The 23561-nt window shown below is 50.4% G+C and overlaps 1 protein-coding gene and 1 pseudogene across 2 annotated transcripts; one reads left to right on the forward strand and one right to left on the reverse strand.

Moving 5' to 3' along the window:
* Window positions 1-365: 365 nt before the first annotated feature.
* LOC149333789 (uncharacterized) lies at window positions 366-8536 on the reverse strand (annotated as a pseudogene).
* Window positions 8537-10760: 2224 nt separating this feature from the next.
* LOC149333790 (uncharacterized) lies at window positions 10761-20728 on the forward strand. 2 transcript variants are annotated; one of them, XM_089558778.1, is made up of 4 exons: window positions 10761-10979; window positions 14888-15064; window positions 15705-16325; window positions 20607-20728. In XM_089558778.1, the coding sequence occupies exons 1-4, from the start codon at window positions 10875-10877 to the stop codon at window positions 20610-20612; spliced, it is 909 nt and encodes a 302-aa protein (XP_089414904.1). In that variant the 5' UTR covers window positions 10761-10874; the 3' UTR covers window positions 20613-20728. The 2 variants fall into 2 exon arrangements, with proteins under 2 accessions (XP_089414904.1, XP_089414905.1); XM_089558779.1 differs by lacking the exon at window positions 10761-10979 and adding an exon at window positions 11364-11615.
* The last annotated feature ends 2833 nt before the right edge of the window (window positions 20729-23561 follow it).

The following is a 23561-nucleotide window of genomic DNA, read 5'->3' on the forward strand; positions in this document are numbered from 1 at the left end:
GCGCGGTTCAGTTGTCCACCTAAAAGTCAGACAGCGTGCCTACATTTCCTGATAACCTATCCTTTTGAAGCAAAAGCTTCACTACGGGACATCGTGCTTTGATCGCCGGGTGCCTAGTTTTGACCTTCAGCTGAGTTAGAGGTCAAACCCTGAAAAATAGAGAAAGAAATTGGACCAATATCCATGACTGGGAGTCGAAACCGCGGCTGCGCGAACAGATCTCCTTTAAGGGCTGCTCAGCGAGACCACTAGGCTTTTTCTTTTCTTTATTGCGTGGCAATGGCGCCGAAAAAAAAAATCTAAGCATGCCTACGCCACAAAACACCAGGCCATCATATCCCTGCATGATTCCACCTTCCAAAACATCAAAAGTCTGGGATGCACACACATGCATCCAGATAGGGCAGCCAGCTAGGCGGCTCTTCCAGGGCAGCATATACTCCCTGCACCAAAGCGCATTGTTCACGAAACACAGATTTCGACGACCGTGGTGACTCGGCGTGGCGGTCCATCATGCGGCTCTTACAGAGACTAAATAGCCCCAGCGACATAAATAGATCATGTGGCACAACACAATTTTTCTCCACACGCAGAAAAACGGATACTGTAGGGTGTTCGGTTTTGGTTTTGTGGGGTTTAACGTCCCAATGCGACTAAGGCTATGGGCTCCGGAAATTTCGACCACCTGGGGTTCTTTAACGTGCACTGACATCGCACAGTACACGGTGTTGTGTTTCTACCCCCCCCCCCCCCCCCCTTTAACTCTCTTTGTGTGTTCCCGTCACACCTGTGTCCACTGTACTTCAGACCACGTGGGCCCGATCATGCAGCTACCGTGAACATTCATCGAGGCCTGCTGTTGTAACCGTAATTCGGACCACGTGGGCCCGATCAAGCCGCTATCGTGAACATTCATCGAGGCCTGCTGTTGTAGCCGTACTTCGGACCACGTGGCCCGATCAAACAGCTACCGTGAACAATCACCAAGGTCGACAACCCCGCGACGACCATGGGAAGTGGGATGTTTGGAATGCCCCTCCGAGCCTCAGCGGATTAGTGTAGCAAGAATGTCGAGGGCCATTGTCAGCAGAAACCCCAGCGACCACAGCGGAGATGACCACTATAGCGGCGACGAAGGCAGGCGAGGCCCAGGAGCTTTTGTCCGAGCAACCACCGTGAATGCGGAGGCGACTTGGCGGCGCCGGTCACGCTGGCGGATAATTGAAGAATTCTGTGTCCCCGACTCGCGTTCTGGGAAATCGGCGGGGAGGCAAGTTCATTCCCCTGCTGGAAGACTTCGGGAGGTTCCTTTCCCGCTGGGCTGGTTGAGTCAGCATTCTCCCCCTCTCATCGACCCAGCTGCGTTAGAGTGGAAAAACCCGCACCTGCCCAGCCGTGGGTGGTAACAAGAACGTCCCCTTCGGTCCATCGGATTGGACAGTGCTCGTCGACCATTATTCCCCAACCAGGGATCTGGGGAAACCGGACGATATTTAACTCGGCCGTGAGTGTGGCCGAGAGAAGCCTGCTAGCTCCAGTCGACTACGGTTGACGAAGACGTTGCCCTTCCACTGAGAGCCATTCTCAGTCCCGCTCTTGTAAATATTGTAAATATGTGAATACAGTTTTTCCTTCACTTCCCCTACTCCCCGTCTCCGGCCCACGTTTCCTTCCTCCTTCGGCACTGCGGCGGTGCTCCTGGACCCGATGCCTGGTGGGACACGCTTCTAGCATCGACAAATATATCAACTGGTGGCAGCGGTGGGATCTTCCACGCTTGGTCCTGGCTTCAGCAGTGGTGAGCGCTTGACTTTCTTTAAGAATCTGCCAGGCTTGATAACTCTGGAAATTTATCACTTCCTGTAGATTGTTTTCTGCACGTGCTCGCTTAAGCATTTCACGTAGCAGCTTATTTTTGAAAGTCCTCGTTCGAGAATTGCCATGGATTTGAGCAAGCTAAAGAAGCCAGAGTTGATGTTGCTGTGTGAAAAGTTGGGTATTGAGGCCAGGAAAAGTCACAGAAAGCCGCAGCTGATTGAGGCTATTAAGGAATGTGGTGCTAAGGAGGAGGGAGACAAAATTTTGGAGACCTGGGAAGTCATTCAGGAGGGAATCAGGAGCGCTAAGGAGGAGGCCGACAGGGTTGAAAAGGAACGCAAGGAGGAGGCCGACAGGATTGAAAAAGAACGCCTTTACCGCAAGGAAGCCGCTAAGAAGGAGGCTGACAGGATTGAAAATGAACGCAAGGAGAAGGCCGTCAGGGTTGAAAAAGGACGCCTTTACCGCAAGGAAGCCGCTAAGAAGGAGGCTGACAGGATAGAAAAAGAACGCCTTTACCGCAGGGAAGCCGCTAAGGAGGAGGCTGACAGGATAGAAAAAGAGCGCCTTTACCGCAAGGAAGCCGCTAAGGAGGAGGCTGACAGGATAGAAAAAGAACGCCTTCGTCTCAAGGAAGCCGATGAAAGGCAACTTGCTTTAATGCGTTTGGAGTTGCAAACTTTACTGGCGAAGCGCGCCGAGAGGAATTCGACAATAAATCAGGAGGTTTCGGCGCGAAGTGAAATTAAAATCGTGAATGAAAACTGCGTGTCTTTGCCCATTGCCCGCGTCGCAAACGAGAGCCCGCTCGGGGTGCGTCTGACCGAGGCAGCCATCTCCCAAAACCTGCCTAAGCAGCATCACTCGATTTCCTCAAATCGCTCGGATATGCTGCCCAAAGAAAAGGGCCTTTGTTTTGGAGATAACGCTGCGCAGGTCCTTACCACTTCGAAGGCTCGTGAATTCGCAGCGCCAGCAGAGCACGTAGTTGAAGAGGGCAAACCTTACAGCGACTGTGGAGCTCCAAGCCAGAGCGCGGCGTTAGCTGAAAAGCGCGATGCCGCACAGATTGTCCTTGCAACCCAGATAGGCGTAGGCGCAGCGCAAAAAGGTAGTCCTCCAGAAAGCAGTCGCGCGCTGAAAGTGACAACTGCAAGTTCTATTGTAAGCGAGGAATGCGTCTCAGCGCTTCCTCGAAACCATGATCAGTTCAACGATAACGGAACGCCAGCCGCTCGCGACCGAAAACTCGAAATTGAGTTATGCTCCAATGAAACCAGTGTGTCTTTGCCTATTGCCCGCGTCGCGATCGAGAGCCCGCTCGGGGTGCGTCTGACCGAGGCAGCCGTCTCCCAAAACCTGCCTAAGCAGCATCCCTCGATTTTCTCAAATCGCTTGGATATGCTGCCCGAAGAAAAGGGCCTTTGTTTTGGAGATAACGCTGCGCAGGTCCTTACCATTTCGAAGGCTCGTGAGATCGCAGCGCCAGCAGAGCACACAGTTGAAGAGGGCAAACCTCAACCTGTAAGCCCGAAGCCTGTAAATTCTCGCGGTGACGAGGCAGAGCAATCTCTAGTAAAGACTGACGATGAGACGAACGCCGGCGACTTAACCCGTGACGGTTCCGCGCTACCTACTGACGAGCCAGCCCAGGACTTACTCACTTCTAGCACAGGGGTAAAGAGCACCGATAGTAGTGCAAGCTATAGTGAGTCTTCCGAATCAGGCACGAGTGATGAGCTGGGGCTAGGTGAGGAATTGAATACCAATCTAGCATTGCCCCACTCAGATGGCTTTCTCGAACTCCTTCGTGTGGACAGAGAAACGTTCACCGCTGAGCAAGAGAAAGACCAGACTCTACGCAACTTGAGTCACCAAAGTGACATAGGTGTGTCACGAAAGAACATACCTTTCCAACTCCGTTCTGGCCTGCTGTACCGCCAGTATAAGGATAGGAAAGGTATCCAACACGACCAACTTACTGCCCGCGTCGCGATCGAGAGCCCGCTCGAGCTGCGTCTGACCGAGGCAGCCGTCTCCCAAGACCTGCCTATGCAGCATCCCTCGATTTTCCCGAATCGCTTGGATAGGCTGCCCAAAGAAAAGGGCCTTTGTTTTGGAGATAACGCTGCGCAGGTCCTTACCACTTCGAAGGCTCGTGAATTCGCAGCGCCAGCAGAGCACGTAGTTGAAGAGGGCAAACCTTACAGCGACTGTGGAGCTCCAAGCCAGAGCGCGGCGTTAGCTGAAAAGCGCGATGCCGCACAGATTGTCCTTGCAACCCAGATAGGCGTAGGCGCAGCGCAAAAAGGTAGTCCTCCAGAAAGCAGTCGCGCGCTGAAAGTGACAACTGCAAGTTCTATTGTAAGCGAGGAATGCGTCTCAGCGCTTCCTCGAAACCATGATCAGTTCAACGATAACGGAACGCCAGCCGCTCGCGACCGAAAACTCGAAATTGAGTTATGCTCCAATGAAACCAGTGTGTCTTTGCCTATTGCCCGCGTCGCGATCGAGAGCCCGCTCGGGGTGCGTCTGACCGAGGCAGCCGTCTCCCAAAACCTGCCTAAGCAGCATCCCTCGATTTTCTCAAATCGCTTGGATATGCTGCCCGAAGAAAAGGGCCTTTGTTTTGGAGATAACGCTGCGCAGGTCCTTACCATTTCGAAGGCTCGTGAGATCGCAGCGCCAGCAGAGCACACAGTTGAAGAGGGCAAACCTCAACCTGTAAGCCCGAAGCCTGTAAATTCTCGCGGTGACGAGGCAGAGCAATCTCTAGTAAAGACTGACGATGAGACGAACGCCGGCGACTTAACCCGTGACGGTTCCGCGCTACCTACTGACGAGCCAGCCCAGGACTTACTCACTTCTAGCACAGGGGTAAAGAGCACCGATAGTAGTGCAAGCTATAGTGAGTCTTCCGAATCAGGCACGAGTGATGAGCTGGGGCTAGGTGAGGAATTGAATACCAATCTAGCATTGCCCCACTCAGATGGCTTTCTCGAACTCCTTCGTGTGGACAGAGAAACGTTCACCGCTGAGCAAGAGAAAGACCAGACTCTACGCAACTTGAGTCACCAAAGTGACATAGGTGTGTCACGAAAGAACATACCTTTCCAACTCCGTTCTGGCCTGCTGTACCGCCAGTATAAGGATAGGAAAGGTATCCAACACGACCAACTTACTGCCCGCGTCGCGATCGAGAGCCCGCTCGAGCTGCGTCTGACCGAGGCAGCCGTCTCCCAAGACCTGCCTATGCAGCATCCCTCGATTTTCCCGAATCGCTTGGATAGGCTGCCCAAAGAAAAGGGCCTTAGTCTTGGAGATAACGCTGCACAGGTCCTCACCAGTTCGAAGGCTCCAGAATTCGCAGCGCCAGCAGAGCACGCGGGTGAAGAGGGCACACGTGGCCCTGTCAAGCTTATAAACTCTCACGGTAGTGAGCCAGAGCAGGCTGGATTACAAACTGATGATGAGGCGAACGCCAGCGACTTTACCTGTGACGGTTCAGCGTTTGCTAGTGACGCGCCACGCAAACCAACTGCGAGGGTTTCCACTGAGCGGCAGCGCACAGAGGTGGCCAAACGGGAAGAGTTAATTAAGGGGAAAGTGCGGCTCTTGTTGACTGCTCGACTGCAATCCGAACCGCGTAGCCGTCCCAATTTGGCACCTCGGTGCTCAAGAGTTCGCACCCGCCCCGTGGGAACACAAGCCAAGAGAACGCAACGCGCGCACCCAATCCGAGAGAGACGGATACGCTGGCACGGCATTCGCACTCGTTCGCTCCCTTCTCGCATTCTGCTTTCTGAGCGTCAGCTAAACTTCAGAACCGCGAGACTTGGACGAAGAACAGTTAAGGGTCCCAAGCTGAAATTCCTAGCCTTGTGTCCTGTTGCACCTGCTAGAGCAGCTATCGGACCGCGGCCGCGAAGGGGGCGGCTGAAGAATAGGAAGCAGTAAAATCCTCTGATCGCAACGCCGTTTGCAGACGGATTCGAGGAATAATCCCGTCTTGAGTTGAATGCTTGTTTCTTTTTGTTCATTTAACTCTCCTGTACAGAAATGCAAGCTGGAATTCCTAGCATTATGCAATGTCTCATCTGCTAAAGCAGCTGTCGGACCGCGGCCGCGCAAGGGGCGGATATGACGCATAATCTCATATTGAGTTTCATGCTTGTTTTTTGTTCTTTTGTTCATTACACTCTCCTATACAAAAATGAGAGCGAAATTTTGGAGCTTGGCATTGCGGGGCGTTTCAGAAAATTGCGAGGTAATGACAACGCTGATGGCCTCAGCCGAAGCTTTCCCGTGTAATGCCCTTTCCTGACTCCCCAGACGTTATTCCGCTATGCAAATTTGTATTTTGTTTTTTTGCTTTAGCGGGAATCATTTTTGTCTGTTTTGTATGTGTGTTCAGCAGCTCCACCTTCCCTTTGTGCTCTCACGGGCGGTGGCTTTCTGTGACATAAACCGTGCTACGGCACCCCCTCAAAATTTTAGGAAATTTTTCCCTTTTGGCTAAACAAGCTCTGTGTGTTCTGGTTTGGTCAAACATGTCAACTTTCGGAGGAGGACGTAAATTTCACGCTACAGCTCATTTTCTCTAAACAGACTTTGTCGACCGAAAACAGCTTGGCAGTTCTTGAAGTCGGTTTGGCGCTTTCTGCTTGTTGGGCTGTGTACCTTGCTGGTTGAGACCGTTACAGCTGTCAACGAAGCAAGAAGAACCTTTGGGCCCAGCTGTGACCAAAAGTCGAACGGACACAACTCCAGGTCTCTGCGCGCAGCAGCGTTGGCTGCAGCCACTACGAGACCTCTTCGGGCGGCGGACGTGCTGTTGTGTTTCTACCCCCCCCCCCCTTTAACTCTCTTTGTGTGTTCCCGTCACACCTGTGTCCACTGTACTTCAGACCACGTGGGCCCGATCATGCAGCTACCGTGAACATTCATCGAGGCCTGCTGTTGTAACCGTAATTCGGACCACGTGGGCCCGATCAAGCCGCTATCGTGAACATTCATCGAGGCCTGCTGTTGTAGCCGTACTTCGGACCACGTGGCCCGATCAAACAGCTACCGTGAACAATCACCAAGGTCGACAACCCCGCGACGACCATGGGAAGTGGGATGTTTGGAATGCCCCTCCGAGCCTCAGCGGATTAGTGTAGCAAGAATGTCGAGGGCCATTGTCAGCAGAAACCCCAGCGACCACAGCGGAGATGACCACTATAGCGGCGACGAAGGCAGGCGAGGCCCAGGAGCTTTTGTCCGAGCAACCACCGTGAATGCGGAGGCGACTTGGCGGCGCCGGTCACGCTGGCGGATAATTGAAGAATTCTGTGTCCCCGACTCGCGTTCTGGGAAATCGGCGGGGAGGCAAGTTCATTCCCCTGCTGGAAGACTTCGGGAGGTTCCTTTCCCGCTGGGCTGGTTGAGTCAGCATTCTCCCCCTCTCATCGACCCAGCTGCGTTAGAGTGGAAAAACCCGCACCTGCCCAGCCGTGGGTGGTAACAAGAACGTCCCCTTCGGTCCATCGGATTGGACAGTGCTCGTCGACCATTATTCCCCAACCAGGGATCTGGGGAAACCGGACGATATTTAACTCGGCCGTGAGTGTGGCCGAGAGAAGCCTGCTAGCTCCAGTCGACTACGGTTGACGAAGACGTTGCCCTTCCACTGAGAGCCATTCTCAGTCCCGCTCTTGTAAATATTGTAAATATGTGAATACAGTTTTTCCTTCACTTCCCCTACTCCCCGTCTCCGGCCCACGTTTCCTTCCTCCTTCGGCACTGCGGCGGTGCTCCTGGACCCGATGCCTGGTGGGACACGCTTCTAGCATCGACAAATATATCAACGGGCCTCTAGAATTTCTCCTCCAAAGAAATTCTAGCCGCCGCGGCCGGGATCGAACCCGCGTCTTTTGGGTCAGATGCCGAGCACCATAGCCACTGAGCCACCGCGGTGGCCTGTAGGGTGTGATGTCTATGTCCTTCTTAATTGTTCGTTCTAATATGTCCCAGAAGAATACAGCATCAATGCAAAGAATAAAACAATGGTCAATTTTCTCTGGTGTACTGCACAGGCGGCAATTCACCGTCCATGGCGCAAGCATCTTCTTAGCATGAAGCCATGCCATCACAGGCAGCGTAGATCTGTGCAGTTTAAAGAAGAATGTTTTTGCCGCAGAAGAAATGCACATTCGCCTAACACGTCTTAAAACACTGGTGCCAAGGAACTCCAGAAAAAATTGCCGATACGAATACTCTGTAAATGGCTCTGCCGATACGAATACTCTGTAAAGACGAATACTCTGTAAATGGCTGAGTCATCTGCCTTCTGTAGAGGCTATACAGGTAGTCCAAGGAAAAGCGCACAGTAGGGAAATCGAAGGCGTCAGCAACTTCCTTAATAAGGAATCCCCATAAAGGCCCCTCACGAGTGTGTCCAGTCAGTGCGAAGAGGAAAAGCAAATGAGCACGGAGACGCCTAATAAACACAACTACTAAAAAAGGGTGGTTAGCTGATTTAAAAAAGAAAAAACGCGAAACAGGTTGATGCATGAATAAGTGAACAAGACCTTTTTCCACCAGACTGTAAAGAAAGAAATAGCTTATCGCGACGCATGGGTTCCCATTGGGAGCGCCATACAAATGTAGCGAATATCCTGTGCATCACCTGTACTTTATTCCTCACACAGTGGAGAACCTGTAGCACATAGGCAAGTGTTACAAATAAAAAATGTTAAGCCCTAGCAAGCACTGACTGTTCCCTACCCATCCAAGCCTGGGTTTGTCACCTCATGGAGATTATCTGTGAATCGCCCCACTGCTGCGAATTTTTGAATTGAATTTAATTGAATTGGCTTTTTATTTGCAGGAAACAATACAGATGAATCCCTGCGGGTGGCGTAAGGCTAAAGGCTTGGAAGCCTGACGAGGCCTTAGCCCCCTCACATCAGTTACAGCCTGCAGCAGCAGCAGACACACATTTTCTGAATTTAAGCATGTACGCGGTTGCAATAGGATAACATGTTCACGCTTTTCAATTACAACACAATGAATACGAGAAATACACAGTACAATGCAGCAATATAACTAAAGTGCAGTTCAAAAGTTTTGAGCAAGAATGAAGGTACATAGGCATTCATGTACAAATGAAAAGAAACTAAGCCATAACTTGCGTACGTTGCGTACAAACTGCAAGTTTCTAATAACACAATTGAACAGAAGTGAGTATTAGCGTATATCACAGTCTAACAAAGAGCAGTACGAAAGGGAAACAAAAGAACAAACTTAGAATAATAGTTGCAAATGCATGATAACCATGTAGAAGATGTTTACTGTATTTGCAATGCGTTTATGGTTCTAAAATTATATTTGAGGAAAATAGGAATGCTCGATAATTTCGTTTGAAGGCTCTGAATGGTTGGCTGAAGTCAACATAAGATTCGTGTATGTTAAGCAGTCTAACTATTTGATAGTCCATAGCCTGTTTGCCATAGTTCGTTCTGAATTTTTGTACCTTTCTCTTACGATTCCTGATTGCATATCTCATGGAGGCATGCTGGACGTTATCGGCATATAGCTGTTTTTTGTATATTAGTTGCATTATCCGGAAATTGTACACTTTTTTAACTGGAAGGATATTATGTTTGAAGAAAAGTGGTTGCGTAGGCAAGTTTCTTACTTGACCTTTGTAATTCTCTAATATCCGAAGTACGCGCTTCTGCAGAACTAATATTCTCTCATAATTCCCTTTGGTGGTCGTACCCCATACTAGCATACCATAGAGCAGTTTGGAATAGAATAAAGTGTAGTACATTGATCTCTTCAGCCAAAGAGGTAAGATATGGGCCACTTTACTTAAACATCGTACAGAACGCGCGAGTTCCGAAATTAAATGATCTACATGATAAGTCCATGACAAATGTTCGTGAAACCATATTCCAAGAAACTTTTGCGTCTGCACTTTCTCCAAGTAATGGTCTTGGAGAAAGTTGGTGAAGAGGAACCCCATCATTGGTGAAGAGGAACCCCAAGGTAGTGAAGGGTACCGCAGTCCCAGCTTATGCCGCCATAATGACTTGGCGTTGTACTCCAGGGGTGCAACTAAAACCCCTTGTATTTATTTAAATTAAGAGCCGCACCTGATACCTCGCAAAACTGTTCAGTCAAATGTAATGCCTCAAGCACACTCGTTTTGTCAGAACAAAAGAGGGCGACATAATCTGCATATGCTAAAATCTTAATTTCCCATTGCGCCAGGGAGAAACCGCGGATAGTTGCGCTGTTAATAATACTGAGGCAAAGGGGTTAAAGATATAGGGAAACAAAAAAGGCGGTAATGGACAGCCTTGGCGAACAGATAATTTCAATGGAATAGGTTTGGTTAGCTCTTGGTTAGCAATTAGCCTTGTATACTCCTTATAGCACAGTCTTATGCCCCTAAGAAAAACATCTCCAGTATTTACCTTCCCTAAGACCGCAAACAAGAAATCGTGACAACTTTATCAAAGGCCTTGGCAAGTCAATCTGAATTAGAGCTAATTTCCGGGCTCATACGATACTTTCTATAATACAGAACATGCACTATGAATATGGGTTCCGATGCTGCGGCCTCTGATACCGCAGACCTGATGCGTGCCAATTAAGTGAGCGACAACTAGCTGCAGACGATTGCAAAGAACCTTTGCAAAAATTTGTAATCATCCGGTTCATCAACTAGACAAGCCCCCTTTCGCGGCTTATCTCTAGCCAACGCGGCTCCGTGATGCTCTCTGTCCTAGGGATCGCTAGAACAGCCCAGCGCCTCCAACGCCCATTCGAATAACTCGTTCCGGTGACCGGTTCTGGCTCCATATGTCTACGGTGTCAGCACTCGCTGGCCTTTTAGTCACGTGACACAACTGGTGTGTGAGCGGTCGGAGCGGTGGTCGGCGCAGCGGCAAAAAGCGATAACAGAGCTCTGCGACAAGTCGCGTAGTATGACGCCACAGCCAGACCTCCGGCGAGCCCCCAGTCAGAGGGGTCAAATCCAGGCCTAATTTGACCTCCAGCTTTGCATGCAGAAGTGGAGCTTTTCGCTCCAAAAGTTACCGTGTCCTTATTACAGCGTCTCGTACTCTACCACAAGCAAGGAACGCGCACAAGTCCGGCTTCTTGCAAAGGTAGGATATAACAAAAAAATGAAAACCAGAAAGAAGATGGTTGGTTTGGTTTATGGGGTTTAACGTCCCAAAGCGACTAAGGCTATGAGAGACGCCGTAGTGGAGGGCTCCGGAAATTTCGACCACCTGGGGTTCTTTAACGTGCACTGACATCGCACAGTACACGGGCCTCTAGAATTTCTCCTCCAAAGAAATTCTAGACGCCGCGGCCGGGATCGGACCCGCATCTTTTGGGTCAGCAGTCGAGCAACATAGCCGCTGAGCCACCGCGGCGGCCAGAAAGAAGAGAGACGGATGAAAACTGCGCAAGAGCTCCGAATAACAAAACTGAACGCTTCTTTGGTGTCGGAACAAGAAGAACCACGGTCGTTCCGGAGCACGCGGACGCGCGCTCCCACACCGGCCGTGCAACTCGGCGAACGCGTTCACCTAATCTTTCGCGGTCATTACCATCGCCATCGCTGCAACGGTCGCACCCACCGGCACCACCGGCGTCAGATTCACAGTTCAGTTCGCGTTGGCGGTCCGCCCAACAGATAAGCGTCGCGCTGGCCGCAGCAACCCGCCGGCTACAACTCGATGTCACAGCAGGGTAGGTCCGTTGGACGAGGCGCCAGCGAGGACGTCGTGACTAAGGTGAGTCAATGTTCCGACGCATACCATATTTCTGTAGAATGCAACACACCATAGCTACGACGCGCGTCGGATTCACAGCGCGAAACGCGCACGAGGACGCATTCTAACCAAAGAGTGATCGCGGCCATATTGCATGTTTCACCAATACCGGACAGCTGGCGAGTTTAAGGGGCTGACAGATCATGGAACAATGAAGGTAGCGATGGCGGCGTCTCACTGTAACAGTAATGACAGTCATAAATTTAACGAAACAAGCAGCTACGCTAGACAGGTTGTTTGCCATTTGAGAACGCTACCACTTTCGTTTTGCGCGCGATAATGTGACTGCGTTGGTAAGAAAAAATTGGCGGGGACTAGCTTTGGTTAAGCCTGGTAGGTTGCGAAAGCAAAAGCGCAGCGCCTCCAACTGAAGGAACGCAGCGCGTCGCGTCTACAGGTCACGCGTGGCTACCGGCCGCCGCTGCGCGACGATTCAAAGCGCCTTCGGTATTTTTTTCATATTTTGTTTTTGATGATGTTGCGACAGAGATATTGCGACTGAGAGAAAGAAAAAAGTCAGGGGGGCACTTTGTTGACCTAAAGTGCGGTGAGGCGAAAGTCTTAAGCGCAGTGTTGCTGCCTTTGTCACTGATGTGTGGTTAAGATGTTAAGCCTCGCCTCTAAGAGTGGAACGCGACAGCGTCTTGCAACGCTGCCAGGAAGTACAGAGAACGCCACCGCCCGTTCGGCTCTACGCCTTACTCGTCGGTAAATTGTTTTTGAGGAAAGGAAATGTATCTGTCCCGCATATCTCGGTCCAACGCCTATGGCTTCAGCGCCGCGTTTCTGGCGCAAGGTTGTCAATGCCTGCAGCCCTCCTCTCTCTCAATCACCCCACGTACCTGTAAGCGCGATTCAGGCGCCTGCTGAACCAAGGAGCCAGTTATGCGCACTTCCTTTCCTTAAAATGATCGCAGTGTAAAACCTTGTCAACGCCAGCGCCAATGAACACAATGAACGCCGACGGCCTATGGTTTCAGCGCCGCGTTTCTAGCACAACGTTGACAATGCCTGCAGCCCACATCTCTCATTCGCCCACTGACCCAGGGAGCCAGTTATGCGCACTTCATTTCCTTAAAATTGAAAATAAAGTTTATCCTCCTCCTCCTCCTGAAAATTGAACAACGTTGTCGATGCGAACGCATGCAGCGCGTTACCTTATATGGGCCCCTGCTCATCACGGGTTGGCAGGAAACGAGGCAGCAGACGCAGCCGCCCGCAAGCTCTCTCACCGGGCTGTTTTCTCCTCCCCATCCGATCAGGAACCCGATTTTAATCCGGTCTATACATTCAAGGCAAGATAACCGCTGGTCCTTAAGGGTAACGGAGTGGATTCCAAGAGTAAGCAAACGTAGCAGGGGACGGCAGAAAGTTAGGTGGGTGGATGAGATTAAGAAGTTTGCGGGGATACAGTGGTGGCAACTGACAAAGAACAGGGTTAATTGGAGAGACATGGGAGATGCCTTTGCCGTGCAGTGGGTGTAGTCAGGCTGATGATGATGATGATGATGATGATACATTCAAAGATATTACAACATATTATCAAAATTGTCATCGCCTTTACCCTAGCCCATGTAAAGGCCTGAAGAAGGCGGATGAGCGGCTCCTTCTTCGCCTTCTCACTAATACTTTGCTGTGCCCGGCAGCGCTAAAACATTTTGACCCCTCCTTTAACGGCAGCTGCCCACACTTTAGTTCGGTGTCTTCTGACACCTATCGCATGGTGTGGGCCTGCCCCTCCAACCCCGCTCTCCCCCCATCCCCAACCCAACCCAGGAGGACTGGGAGGTGACCCTGCTCGGCTGCCACGACTTACAGGCCCAACAAGCCTTAGTCGGCCGCGCCCGGGCGGCGGCCACCGCCACTTGGGTCCCACACTAGGGACCTCCACGTAGTGTTTGTAAGGATCGGTCCCTTACGGGCTGATCCAAGCATACCTCCTGTCCCTTCTTAATAAATGTTTTCACCACCATCACACCTGTTACCGTCATAGCCTAAAGCACGATTGAGGTGCCCGCGGTTCCGAGATGGCAGTTTGCGCTTTTCCTTTGCTTTCCAAGCTCCCGCTCCACTGCTTTCGCACCTTCTTAAAGCGCGACTAAGGTGTCCACTGCTGGTTACAACAGCGACGGCAACGGCGACGCCGCCAAACGCAGAAACGGTCGCCAAAGAGCTGCGCTCTAAAAATTACCGGAGACACTTTGGAAATTCTAAAGTGTGCTTGGCGAAAGCCTTGTGGTCAAGCCACTGCCGCTTGCTTCCTCAAACCGCTTGGCGCGGAATCACTGGGACGCTTCGGCGCCATGCGTCTCACTGTTTTAATGCTGTTTCCAACTATTAAGGCGAAAGCCTTCAATGCCTCATACTGTCGTTAGCAGACGCGTCGGCAGATTTGTCCGCCTTTCGGCGTCACTGCTTAAAAAGAAACTGCGCCGAGGGTGAGAATCGAACCAGGGCCTTTGGCATTTGAAGCGGAGACGCTACCGCTCCGCCACGAAGGCTCAAGGTTCGAGCATGAATAAAGGCGCATCTAGTGAATGCATGGGTTTCATGAATAAAATAAAAGGAATAAAGTGAAGGAAAGGAAAAATAAAAATAAAACTAAAAATAAGAAAAAGAGCGAACAACAAAATATGAAAAATAATAAATAAATAAAAACAAACAGTGCGCCAGGAAAGGATTTCGCCTTGCAGCACTTTAGAGAGCCAAAGGGCCCCCTGAATTTTTTTGAAGGTTTGTAAGAATCATGTATGTCCGTGTAAAAAGATTGGAAAGCGCTGCAGTCTGCTGCATTGGAGAATGCGGAAGCATTTGCATTTGAACCTCAGCAACTTTTTTTTCCAAGTCATCGTTTTTACGTGACCTCAGTTGGATGACATCTCCAACACACTTTACCGTACACCACAACGCATTATGCGTTGCGTGCCCGCTTGGCAGTGCGTTGGAACCGCACTGCCAGTGGTCATTTTCGTGCAGACACGCTCTGATACGCTCTGCCGACACGCTCCGCTGACAGGCCCTGTACACAACACTTCTGAGACAAGAAATGCTTTCGCATGAAAATTAAACCATTGGCGATTTCATGTGGAAAACGGACAAATTTGCTGTATTGGGGTCTTGATATGTTATTGAAGCCGAAAATATTTAGTTTCATTTTAAGTAACGGTGCCTGAACGATTAATTTCCTCAGCTGACACGCAGAGGCCACATTTTCTTCTCGTTTGCGTTCCCAGACGACGGCCGAGCTTGCCGAGCTGATCATCAAGCGTCTGGAGGAGCTATGCCCCGAGGAGGTGTTGCTGGCGCTGGATGCGAAGGAGCCCATGACCGACGAGGAGAAGCTCAAGATGGACTTCATGGCAGAGAGCATCGTGTCGGGCCCTCTGTACGGCCAGACTCCGAGTAGCGGGGTGAGCCTTCCTTCTGACTCACGGTCGTTGGCAGGCAGCTAGGAGGGCTCCGAATTAGAGGCGCTCACCTTCAAAGAAAAAACTTGACGCAATTGTGCGATCAGGGAAACTTGCTTGTGCACCCAAGCTGGTCGCAGGTGGAGTCGTCGTTTTAGTTGCCATGTTGGCTCGACTGCTGCGCCGCCTATAGTTCGTGAAAATCGCCAATAGGAGTTGGTAACGTGTGCAGACATCACACTGCGCACGGTCGCCTTTTTGCGCTTCGCCTGCATCGAAACGCGACCGCCGCGGCCCGGGTTCGAACCCAGGCCGTCCGGCGCAGTAACCAACCGCGCTTACCACGGAGCCACCGCGGCGGGTTAAAATTGAAACAGACACAATATATATGGCCGACGACACAGCGCGGGAAAGGCACGGACAAAGAACCCGAGACATGTGCGCTCGTGGCGGGGCTTTTCCTTGTGTCTTTTCTGCTGTTTTGTCGAACTATATCAAGACACCTAGTTTTCCATCTTTAACAAGATGTGAAATGTGTTGCCAGAATGAACGAGAAGGCGACGAAAGCAGTGCTGCGCAAACTATAGCCCTCAAAGTAGCTGCCTTTATTGTTATAGAGGGGTCGCTATGCAATTGCGTGCAGGATAACCGCACCACCTTGCGCCTGGCCCAGTGGATGGTGAACGACGGGCTGTCAGGAAATCCGCCCGAAGACCCCAAACTCAGGGAGGCTTGGCGGAATCTGAGCGAGGGCGTGGAGCACCGCCTTCAGGCCGCCGAGGAGTGGTATGAACGCCAGAAGGGTCACCAAAAGTACTCCAGTGACCACAAGAGTCCGGGTGACTGCACGGGCCCCGGTAACCACAAGTGCACGGGTGACCACAAGAGTCCGGATGACTGCACGGGCCCCGGTAACCACAAGGGCACGGGTGACCACAAGAGTCCGGGTGACTGCACGGGCCCCGGTAACCACAAGGGCACGGGTGACCACAAGAGTCCGGGTGACTGCACGGGCCCCGGTAACCACAAGGGCACGGGTGACCACAAGAGTCCGGGTGACTGCACGGGCCCCGGTAACCACAAGGGCACGGGTGACCACAAGAGTCCGGGTGACTGCACGGGCCCCGGTAACCACAAGGGCACGGGTGACCACAAGAGTCCGGATGACCGCACGGGCCCGGGTAACAACAAGGGCACGGTTGACCACGAGAGCCCGGGTGGCCACAAGGACTCGGGTGACCGCAAGGATTCCGGCCAACACAAGGTATAATAACGGCCTGTGGTCATGAAAGCGCTGACGGACGACGGTGGCGGTCTGGGTAGTGGTCTCCTCCACTTATTACATTGTATTGTGTGCCCATCTTAGCAACAGCGTGAAACGGCGGCACACAAATACGAACGATTAAAAAGAACAAGGTAAACATCATGTGAACTGTTAACGCCTGATATAATCATGCATTGGCGAGGCATGTAATGCTAAGGCGAGATAACCTTTTGGGTAACGGAGTGAGTGAGTGAGTGAAAAACATTTATAGCTCCAAAAATCAAAATCAGATTTTAGCGGTGGGCCGATGTCTTCATGTCTTCGGCCTCTTCACAAGGTCGGCGCCCCTATTCCAGGGCACCGCTGAGTCTTGCTGCTTCGCAGGCGTGCTGCACCAGTGCCTTTTGGGCCGTGAGCTCGCTGCTGGTCAGCAGGCCCTCCCATTGTTCCGCATTCGGGTCATTTAGCTTGTGAAATGCTCTGTTCCGTTCGCATTCCCATGTGATGTGATATAGCGTGGGGGTTGCTCCGCACCACGGACATGTGTCCCTGTATTGTGTAGGGAACATCTTATGTAGTATGTATAAATTGTGGAAAGTCCCTGCTTGCAGTCTCCGCCAGCAGACCGCCTCGTGCTGTGTTAATGATGTGTGGGGTGGTGGGTATTTGAGTCTCCGCCCTCTGTGGTAGTTCAATATTTCTGCATACGTTGGTTCCACCGTCATGGGGTCCTCCAGGGTTTCTGACTGCCCTGTTCGGCTCGTGATCTCGCGAACTAGGCTGTCTACCCTCGAGTTACCCTCTATCCCGGTGTGTGCCGGTATCCAGAAAATCCTGTGTCTTAAGGTCTTATTTGGAAGCTTTGCTTCGAGGGGGATGCTCAGCGCTTCCTTGCTTATTTTGCCCGGTATGTAGTTCCTGCATGCTGCTTTGGTGTCTGTGAGGATTATCAAAGATTTGTTCCTACGGTAACCTTCGGCTGCCGCTAGAGCTACGGCAGCTTCCTCCCCCTCTTTTACCGTACAGTTTCTTAATGTCGCGCTGCTAATTGGTTCCCCCATGTGGTCTACCACTGCTGCCGCGACTCGGAACTTTCGGTCCTGTGGTCCCATGGATAGAGGGCCGCGTCTGTGTATACTGTGTTTTCCATTGTGGCTAGGTTCCGCTTCACATAATCTGCCCTGGCCTGCCTTCTAGCGGCATGGAGGTTGGGATCCATGTTTCTCGGCAGAGGGCTGATGTCTAGTGTCTGGCGGACCTCGTCTGGAATGCTAGCTGTTCTATCTACGATCCCTTCTACATTGTGCCCTAATCTCTTTAGGAGCTTGCGGCCGGTGGCTGTCTGCTGGAGCCTGGCTATTTGCGCACTTAGCTGGGCTTCCGTTAGTTCTTCGAATGTGTTGTTTAGGCCCATTTGTAGCAGCTTTTCATTTCATGTGTTTCTTGGCAGGTGGAGTGCCGTCTTGTACGCCATTCTTAGCAGCGCCTCCGTCTGTTCTTTGTCTTTCTTGGTAACGGAATCAATTCTACCAGAGGGCAAGCGTATCGAGCCCCGCCGAGAGTCAGATGGGCGGACAAGATTTGTATGTTTGTTATCGCATCTGGCACAGGACAGGGTTGGAGATATGGGAGAGACCTTTGTCTGGCAGTGGGCAGACAGTGATTGTAATATCGCTCTGCATAAGGGCGCCTTTTCGAAACGCGGCCGGGAATGAACTCGCGTTCCTCGGACTCGGCAGCCGAGTGAATTAACTATTGTGCCATCGCGGCGGGCGAGTGCGAACTTTAGTCGTACGGAAAAAAGCGGCAGGTAAGGGTAAAGGTGAAGGGGTCGTGCCGCAGATGTAAAAATGATAGTTTTGGAGCCAACTGTGAGTGAAGGGTCAGTGGAAGGGCTAGCGCAGGTTAGTTGGAGCTCAATAGCAGAGGCCTTTGTAGTATTGGGCGGAGGTATCTGTGACGATGTGTAGAATGGCAAGTCACGCACCTGAGAAGGGTCAGAGTGGAGTGTACCGATAGAACGGCACGACTATGGTTAGAACCGAAGTGAGGTGCTTGGGCGGCGCCCACATCTAGAAATGCGCAAAGTTGCTTGCGTGGATGAAAGGTGCCTTCAAGGTGAAGGCAAAGTGTGCAAAGTGCTTCAAGGTACGATAAGGAGCCCATTATCCGCTAAATCAGCTGAGAGGGAATTCAGGCGAACACATCTGCCCCTTGGTATTACTGCGCGCTACTGTGTAGTAGCGCTCCGATGTAGAATCAAGATTTAGAACCGACTGGACACTGTTTTAACTCTGCTTACAACTGTCCTCTCGGTGCTGGGTTGTTATTCGGTTCGTAGCGTTCGAGTTTTCCGGTGTCTGGTGGCTCCACAGCTGGTTTGGTTGCTAGCGGGAATACCCACTTATGATGACCAGTTTCATGGTACAGCCAATACAGCCGCTCCGGTAGCCCCCGGTGTTGAACGTTCCTCGCGTAGAAAGCGATGGCGGTGACAGTGTCACAAGAAAGCTTGAACAAGTTCATATAATGCGCAAAAGGAGTACTGACAACAGTTTCATAAACATACGCAAGATGCAAAACATGGGTCTCAAAAAAACCTTGGCAGTTAGTGCCATGCCCGAGAGTCGTCGTCGGGAGTCAAACATGTGCAATTAAACGCTCTTCGTCCAGGCGGACGCGGCCTTACTTATTGTTACCATATGAACCCTCACTTTCTGCATCGAGGTCAGGATCAAGAAGCTCCCAAATTTGCCAGGAGGACAGATATGCTGCTCAACTAAGATTTTTAGACAGTCTATGGGCAAATGCTAGAGAATAGTCCATAGGCAATACAAATCCTTTTGGCAGTCAATAGAATATTTATAGCCACACATTTTTAGTACACTTTTTATTTATAGACAGTCTATATAGACTTTGAATAGACAAAAAGAAATATCCATAGAAAGTCAATAGAGCCTATAAGAAGCCTATATACTATCCGTAGACCATTTTTATAAGAGCTGCGCGGCTTCAGGGTCCTGATAAGGGTGCGAATGGTGCTTGAAGCCTTAGCAGGAGGACTGAGTTGCGAGGTGTTTCTGCGCTTTTTAATGCGTTAGCATTATAACCCCCGTTATCGCATTATCGCAAGTGTCCAGCGTTGGCGGTGTGTGAAGCCTAGGAGCAGAGGGGGCAGGGTGCATAGAGGAAAAGGGTACAGGGGAGAAAGAGATGAGGGAGGGAGACATCAGGGGCGAACGGGAGAGGCAGAAAAATGAAAACTGGTCTTGACGAAACGAAATGGCGCAGTAACTGTCTCGATTCTCGGTAAACGCTTCAAACTGCTCAAACGCGCCGCGAGGGCAGGGAAGAACGAGGGAGTGAGAGGACGTTGGTAGGAGGCGACGGGTGGCGAGAGGAAAACGGCGGTTTGCTAGAGTCGATGGATGGGGATAGTAACGAGGGAGTACTGCGTGTCACATGGTTATTGATGAGCTCGATCAAGCCACCGTCAGGGTGAACACGATTCCTTACGAATCGCATTGATCATCGGCGAATTTTTGAAAAAGATATATTGTCCTGTCCATGTAATTGCTGTCGTAAATTATACCCTTGCCACACGGACAGATTTAATGCCATTAAGTGCTCACTGCCTTAAGCTTCAATGGCATTCGTGTGGTGCCACACGCATAAATTTAATGGCATTAGCCTTACTGCCATTCGCGACTTACTGAGTTCAATTCGCCCGTGCAATGCGTACTCCCGTTCCCATTCCAGACGCAGAAAAGCATGAGTAACAACTTCCTAACCAGCAGCAAATGGTTAAGTCGTAACTCTGTTAGATGAAGCATCTATATATGCAGCGTTTTCGATGCGAAGAGCGCCATTTTAACCAGCCTTTTTGACAGGTACTCTCGACTCGTGTGCCGACATGCGAGTTTATGGCTACTTTTTCTACTTGCAAAGCAAGAACTGCCGTATTTTATAGAAAATCATTTTTACATTACATTTGAACAACATTCCCGATATATTGTGCTCACTAGCATTCTTTATATTAAGATGAAACTTTTGACTGCCTTGCAAGCGTTATCGTCATCCTCACTTCCGATAATGGCATTAAATGTGGACGTGTAGCACCAACTCCGAAGATATATATAATGGCATTAACAAACTTAAGGCCTTAAGCGCGTGGCACGGGTATTAGCCACCTACTGCGGGGCAGCACGGTGGAGAAATTTAGCTTTCTTTTGCGTAATCCGCCTTCACCGCCTAACTCGTTATTCACCACTCTCTTTCCAGCCCTGAATACCACCTGTCTGTAGTGCGGTGCCTGCTGGCGTGATGGCCGGTGAAACAAGGACAGAATAAGCATGTTTTTTTGGATGTTTGTTTCAAATAAAATAATGCAGTGTGCACGCTCAGTTATTTTCTTTACTTCACGAGTCTTCTTGAGCCTCGAATCTCGGGCTAGAGAAGGGGCTCTCGAGGTAGAAACCACGTTTGGAGTTGACTGTTAAAAGAGCTCTAACTTGGAAGCATGGCCGCTTGCACAACGATGAAAAAGGCCACAAGCTCCATTCTCTATGCATGCCCGGCCTCGAGCACAGTGCATTAAAAGAGGACGTCAAGGCTGTGTCTATCGGTTATATGGTGAGTAAAGATGGCAAGGCTGTACTTCACCCCTGGTATAAAGCTCTGCCGATCTATGGAGAACATTTTGCACTGCATTGAAGTCAACCTGTATCCACAGATTATTCTTAAAGAGGTTAGAAAATACCACAATATTAAGGCGAAAGCCTTTAATGTCGCTACGTACGCAGCAACTAAAAGTGTCTACTGTCGTTAGCAGACGCGTCGGCAGGAGTGTCGACAGACGCGTCGGCAGCCGTGTCGACAAACGCGTCGGCAGGACTGTCGACAAACGCGTCGGCAGGAGTGCCGACAGACGCGTCGGCAGCCGTGTCGACAGACGCGTCGGCAGATTCGTCCGCCTTTCGGCGTCGCTGCTTAAAAGGCGGGCGGCCGCAGAGCAGCCCTCCCGCATAGACATGAAAGATAGCCTAATTTCATACCACGAGATCAGGGAACATTATAAGCTGAGCAGGAGGGTCTATCCGCCGCCCGACCGTTCCCTCGCAAAAGAGGAGGCAATTGCGTGGAGAAGATTGCAAGGGGGGAATCATATAAGCCCCTTCTGGGTATACATAACAATCTCCAAAGAGGAGAAAGACCAATATTGTATAACGTGCGGGGAGAGGGGCACTCTCGACCATGTCATATGGGAATGTGCTGGAAGCCCGGGCGCCGAGCAAAATATAGAAGATAGGGAAGCCTGGGAGACCTTGCTGCGGAGCGAGGACCCCGCTAAGCAGCAACAAGCCATCCGCCTGGCGGCTGAGGCCGTGAAGAGACAATGTGTCTTCACCAGACCTTAGTTTGCGAGGCTCCTAAGTAGGGCTCCCTTAGGCCTGCGTGCCGGGGGGTCCAAAAAGGAGTCTCATTTCGGTGGAAATAAACGTTTTGATGATGATGATGATGAAGGTTCCAGCATGAATAAAGGCGCATCTAGTGAATGCATCGGCTTCATAAATAAAAGAAGTAAAGTCAGGAAAAGGAAAATAAAAATAAAAAAGAACATAAACAAAAATAAAAACGAAATGAAGATGAGATGAGAAAATAAAAATAAAAACAATAAAATTAAGAAAAGGAGCAAAAGAATAAATAGAAAACAAAATATGAAAAATAAAAAAGTAAATAAAAACAAACAGTGGCCAGGAAACACTTTCGCCTTGCAGCACTTTAGAGAGCCAAAGTGCCCCCTGAATTGTTTAAATACAGGTCACAAGGAGTGCCGTGTACTGGAGGGCGTTGCTTTGCGCGCGCGCTTTTCGAGATCGGCGAGAGATGGTCGAAATTTCTTGAGCCAGTTATGAGAGTATAAACCCGATTTAGGAGTCCTAAAGACGAGGGCAGTCGCGTTTTTGCAATTTTAAAAACTCTTACGGATTACTCTAACGGCCAGCTGCAAACGTCTAATTGTATCCAGGCGACTAACAGTATAGTAACCTATGCCTGCAGCAGGGGCCCCATTCAGTAACACTAGAATATATTTGCAGAAAGAGAAGTTTTCGCATCTTGGATGCGTGAAACCGTTCAATACTGCTGCCAGGCACCGAAATCTTATTTCAAAACAAAATTTAAAAGCGACGCTAGCATCGAAGCACCCTATAGTAAAGGCACGATCCAACGGACAGGGCTCAAAATCTGGATGTGAACGCGCAAAGTGTAAGGAAGGGACCAAGAACACATTTCTGCATTAAAAGGCTTAGGAACTTGCGACCTCCGAAGCAACTCTTGCTTCTCTTCCAGCCCTTTAATGATGGTGTCCTCAGGCTTAATGACACATACCCAAGGCGGGGGAATGGCCAGGGTGCATAGCACGTTTAATAAAGGTGCCTGCCATCTTCTTTTGAAGCGAAAAGCTTCACTAGGCTAGTCAACACCGGGTCTGGCGTATGCTCCATTATCAGAATTACCCACACCTGCGCGTGCGCAGAACCGAGTGACGTCACAGAAGAGGCGCAGGCGGCCGCAACCAACCTACGTTACTAGAGTAACGTTTGCCGCCACCAACGTTACTAGATCAAACTCAGTTTCACAGCTCTGCCCGGAGAGCTGTCCCAAGTGGCGGTCGCGCGAACTAGTGGCGCTGCGATCGAGTCTTGCTCCCTCGTCGCCGCTCGGTGAGGCTCGCTGGCCCTGTTGCGCCCTTTTTAAAAGAGCGCTCGCGACAGCCGTTTTGTACGTGTCGTCTGCTTCTCGGTTAATTTTAAGGCGAAAGCCTTTAATGCCTCATACTGTCGTTAGCAGCCGTGTCGGCAGATGCGTCCTCGTTTCGGCGTCACTACTTAAAAAAAACCGTCGAGGCTGAGAATCGAACCAGGGCCTTTGGCATTTGAAGTCACTTACTCATTTGGCATTTAAACTAGCCATTAACTCATGACTAGTTAGTCATGATTGCTTAATGACTAACTATCCAGTCATGACTGGTCAGTCATTAATCACTCATGACCTGTTAGTCATGATTGACTAGTTATTCATTAACCAGTCATTACTAGTCATGACTGGTTAGTCATTAGTCACGACTGGTTAGCCATGACTAACCATGACTAATGACGCATTGGTCATGACTGGTTAGTCATTAAGCAGTCGACTAGTTATGACTGGTTATAACTAGTCATGATTGATTAATTA

This window comes from Amblyomma mixtum, chromosome 8 (assembly GCF_055824585.1).
Source record: "Amblyomma mixtum isolate Tamu chromosome 8, ASM5582458v1, whole genome shotgun sequence".
In the NCBI taxonomy this organism is placed as follows: domain Eukaryota; kingdom Metazoa; phylum Arthropoda; class Arachnida; order Ixodida; family Ixodidae; genus Amblyomma; species Amblyomma mixtum.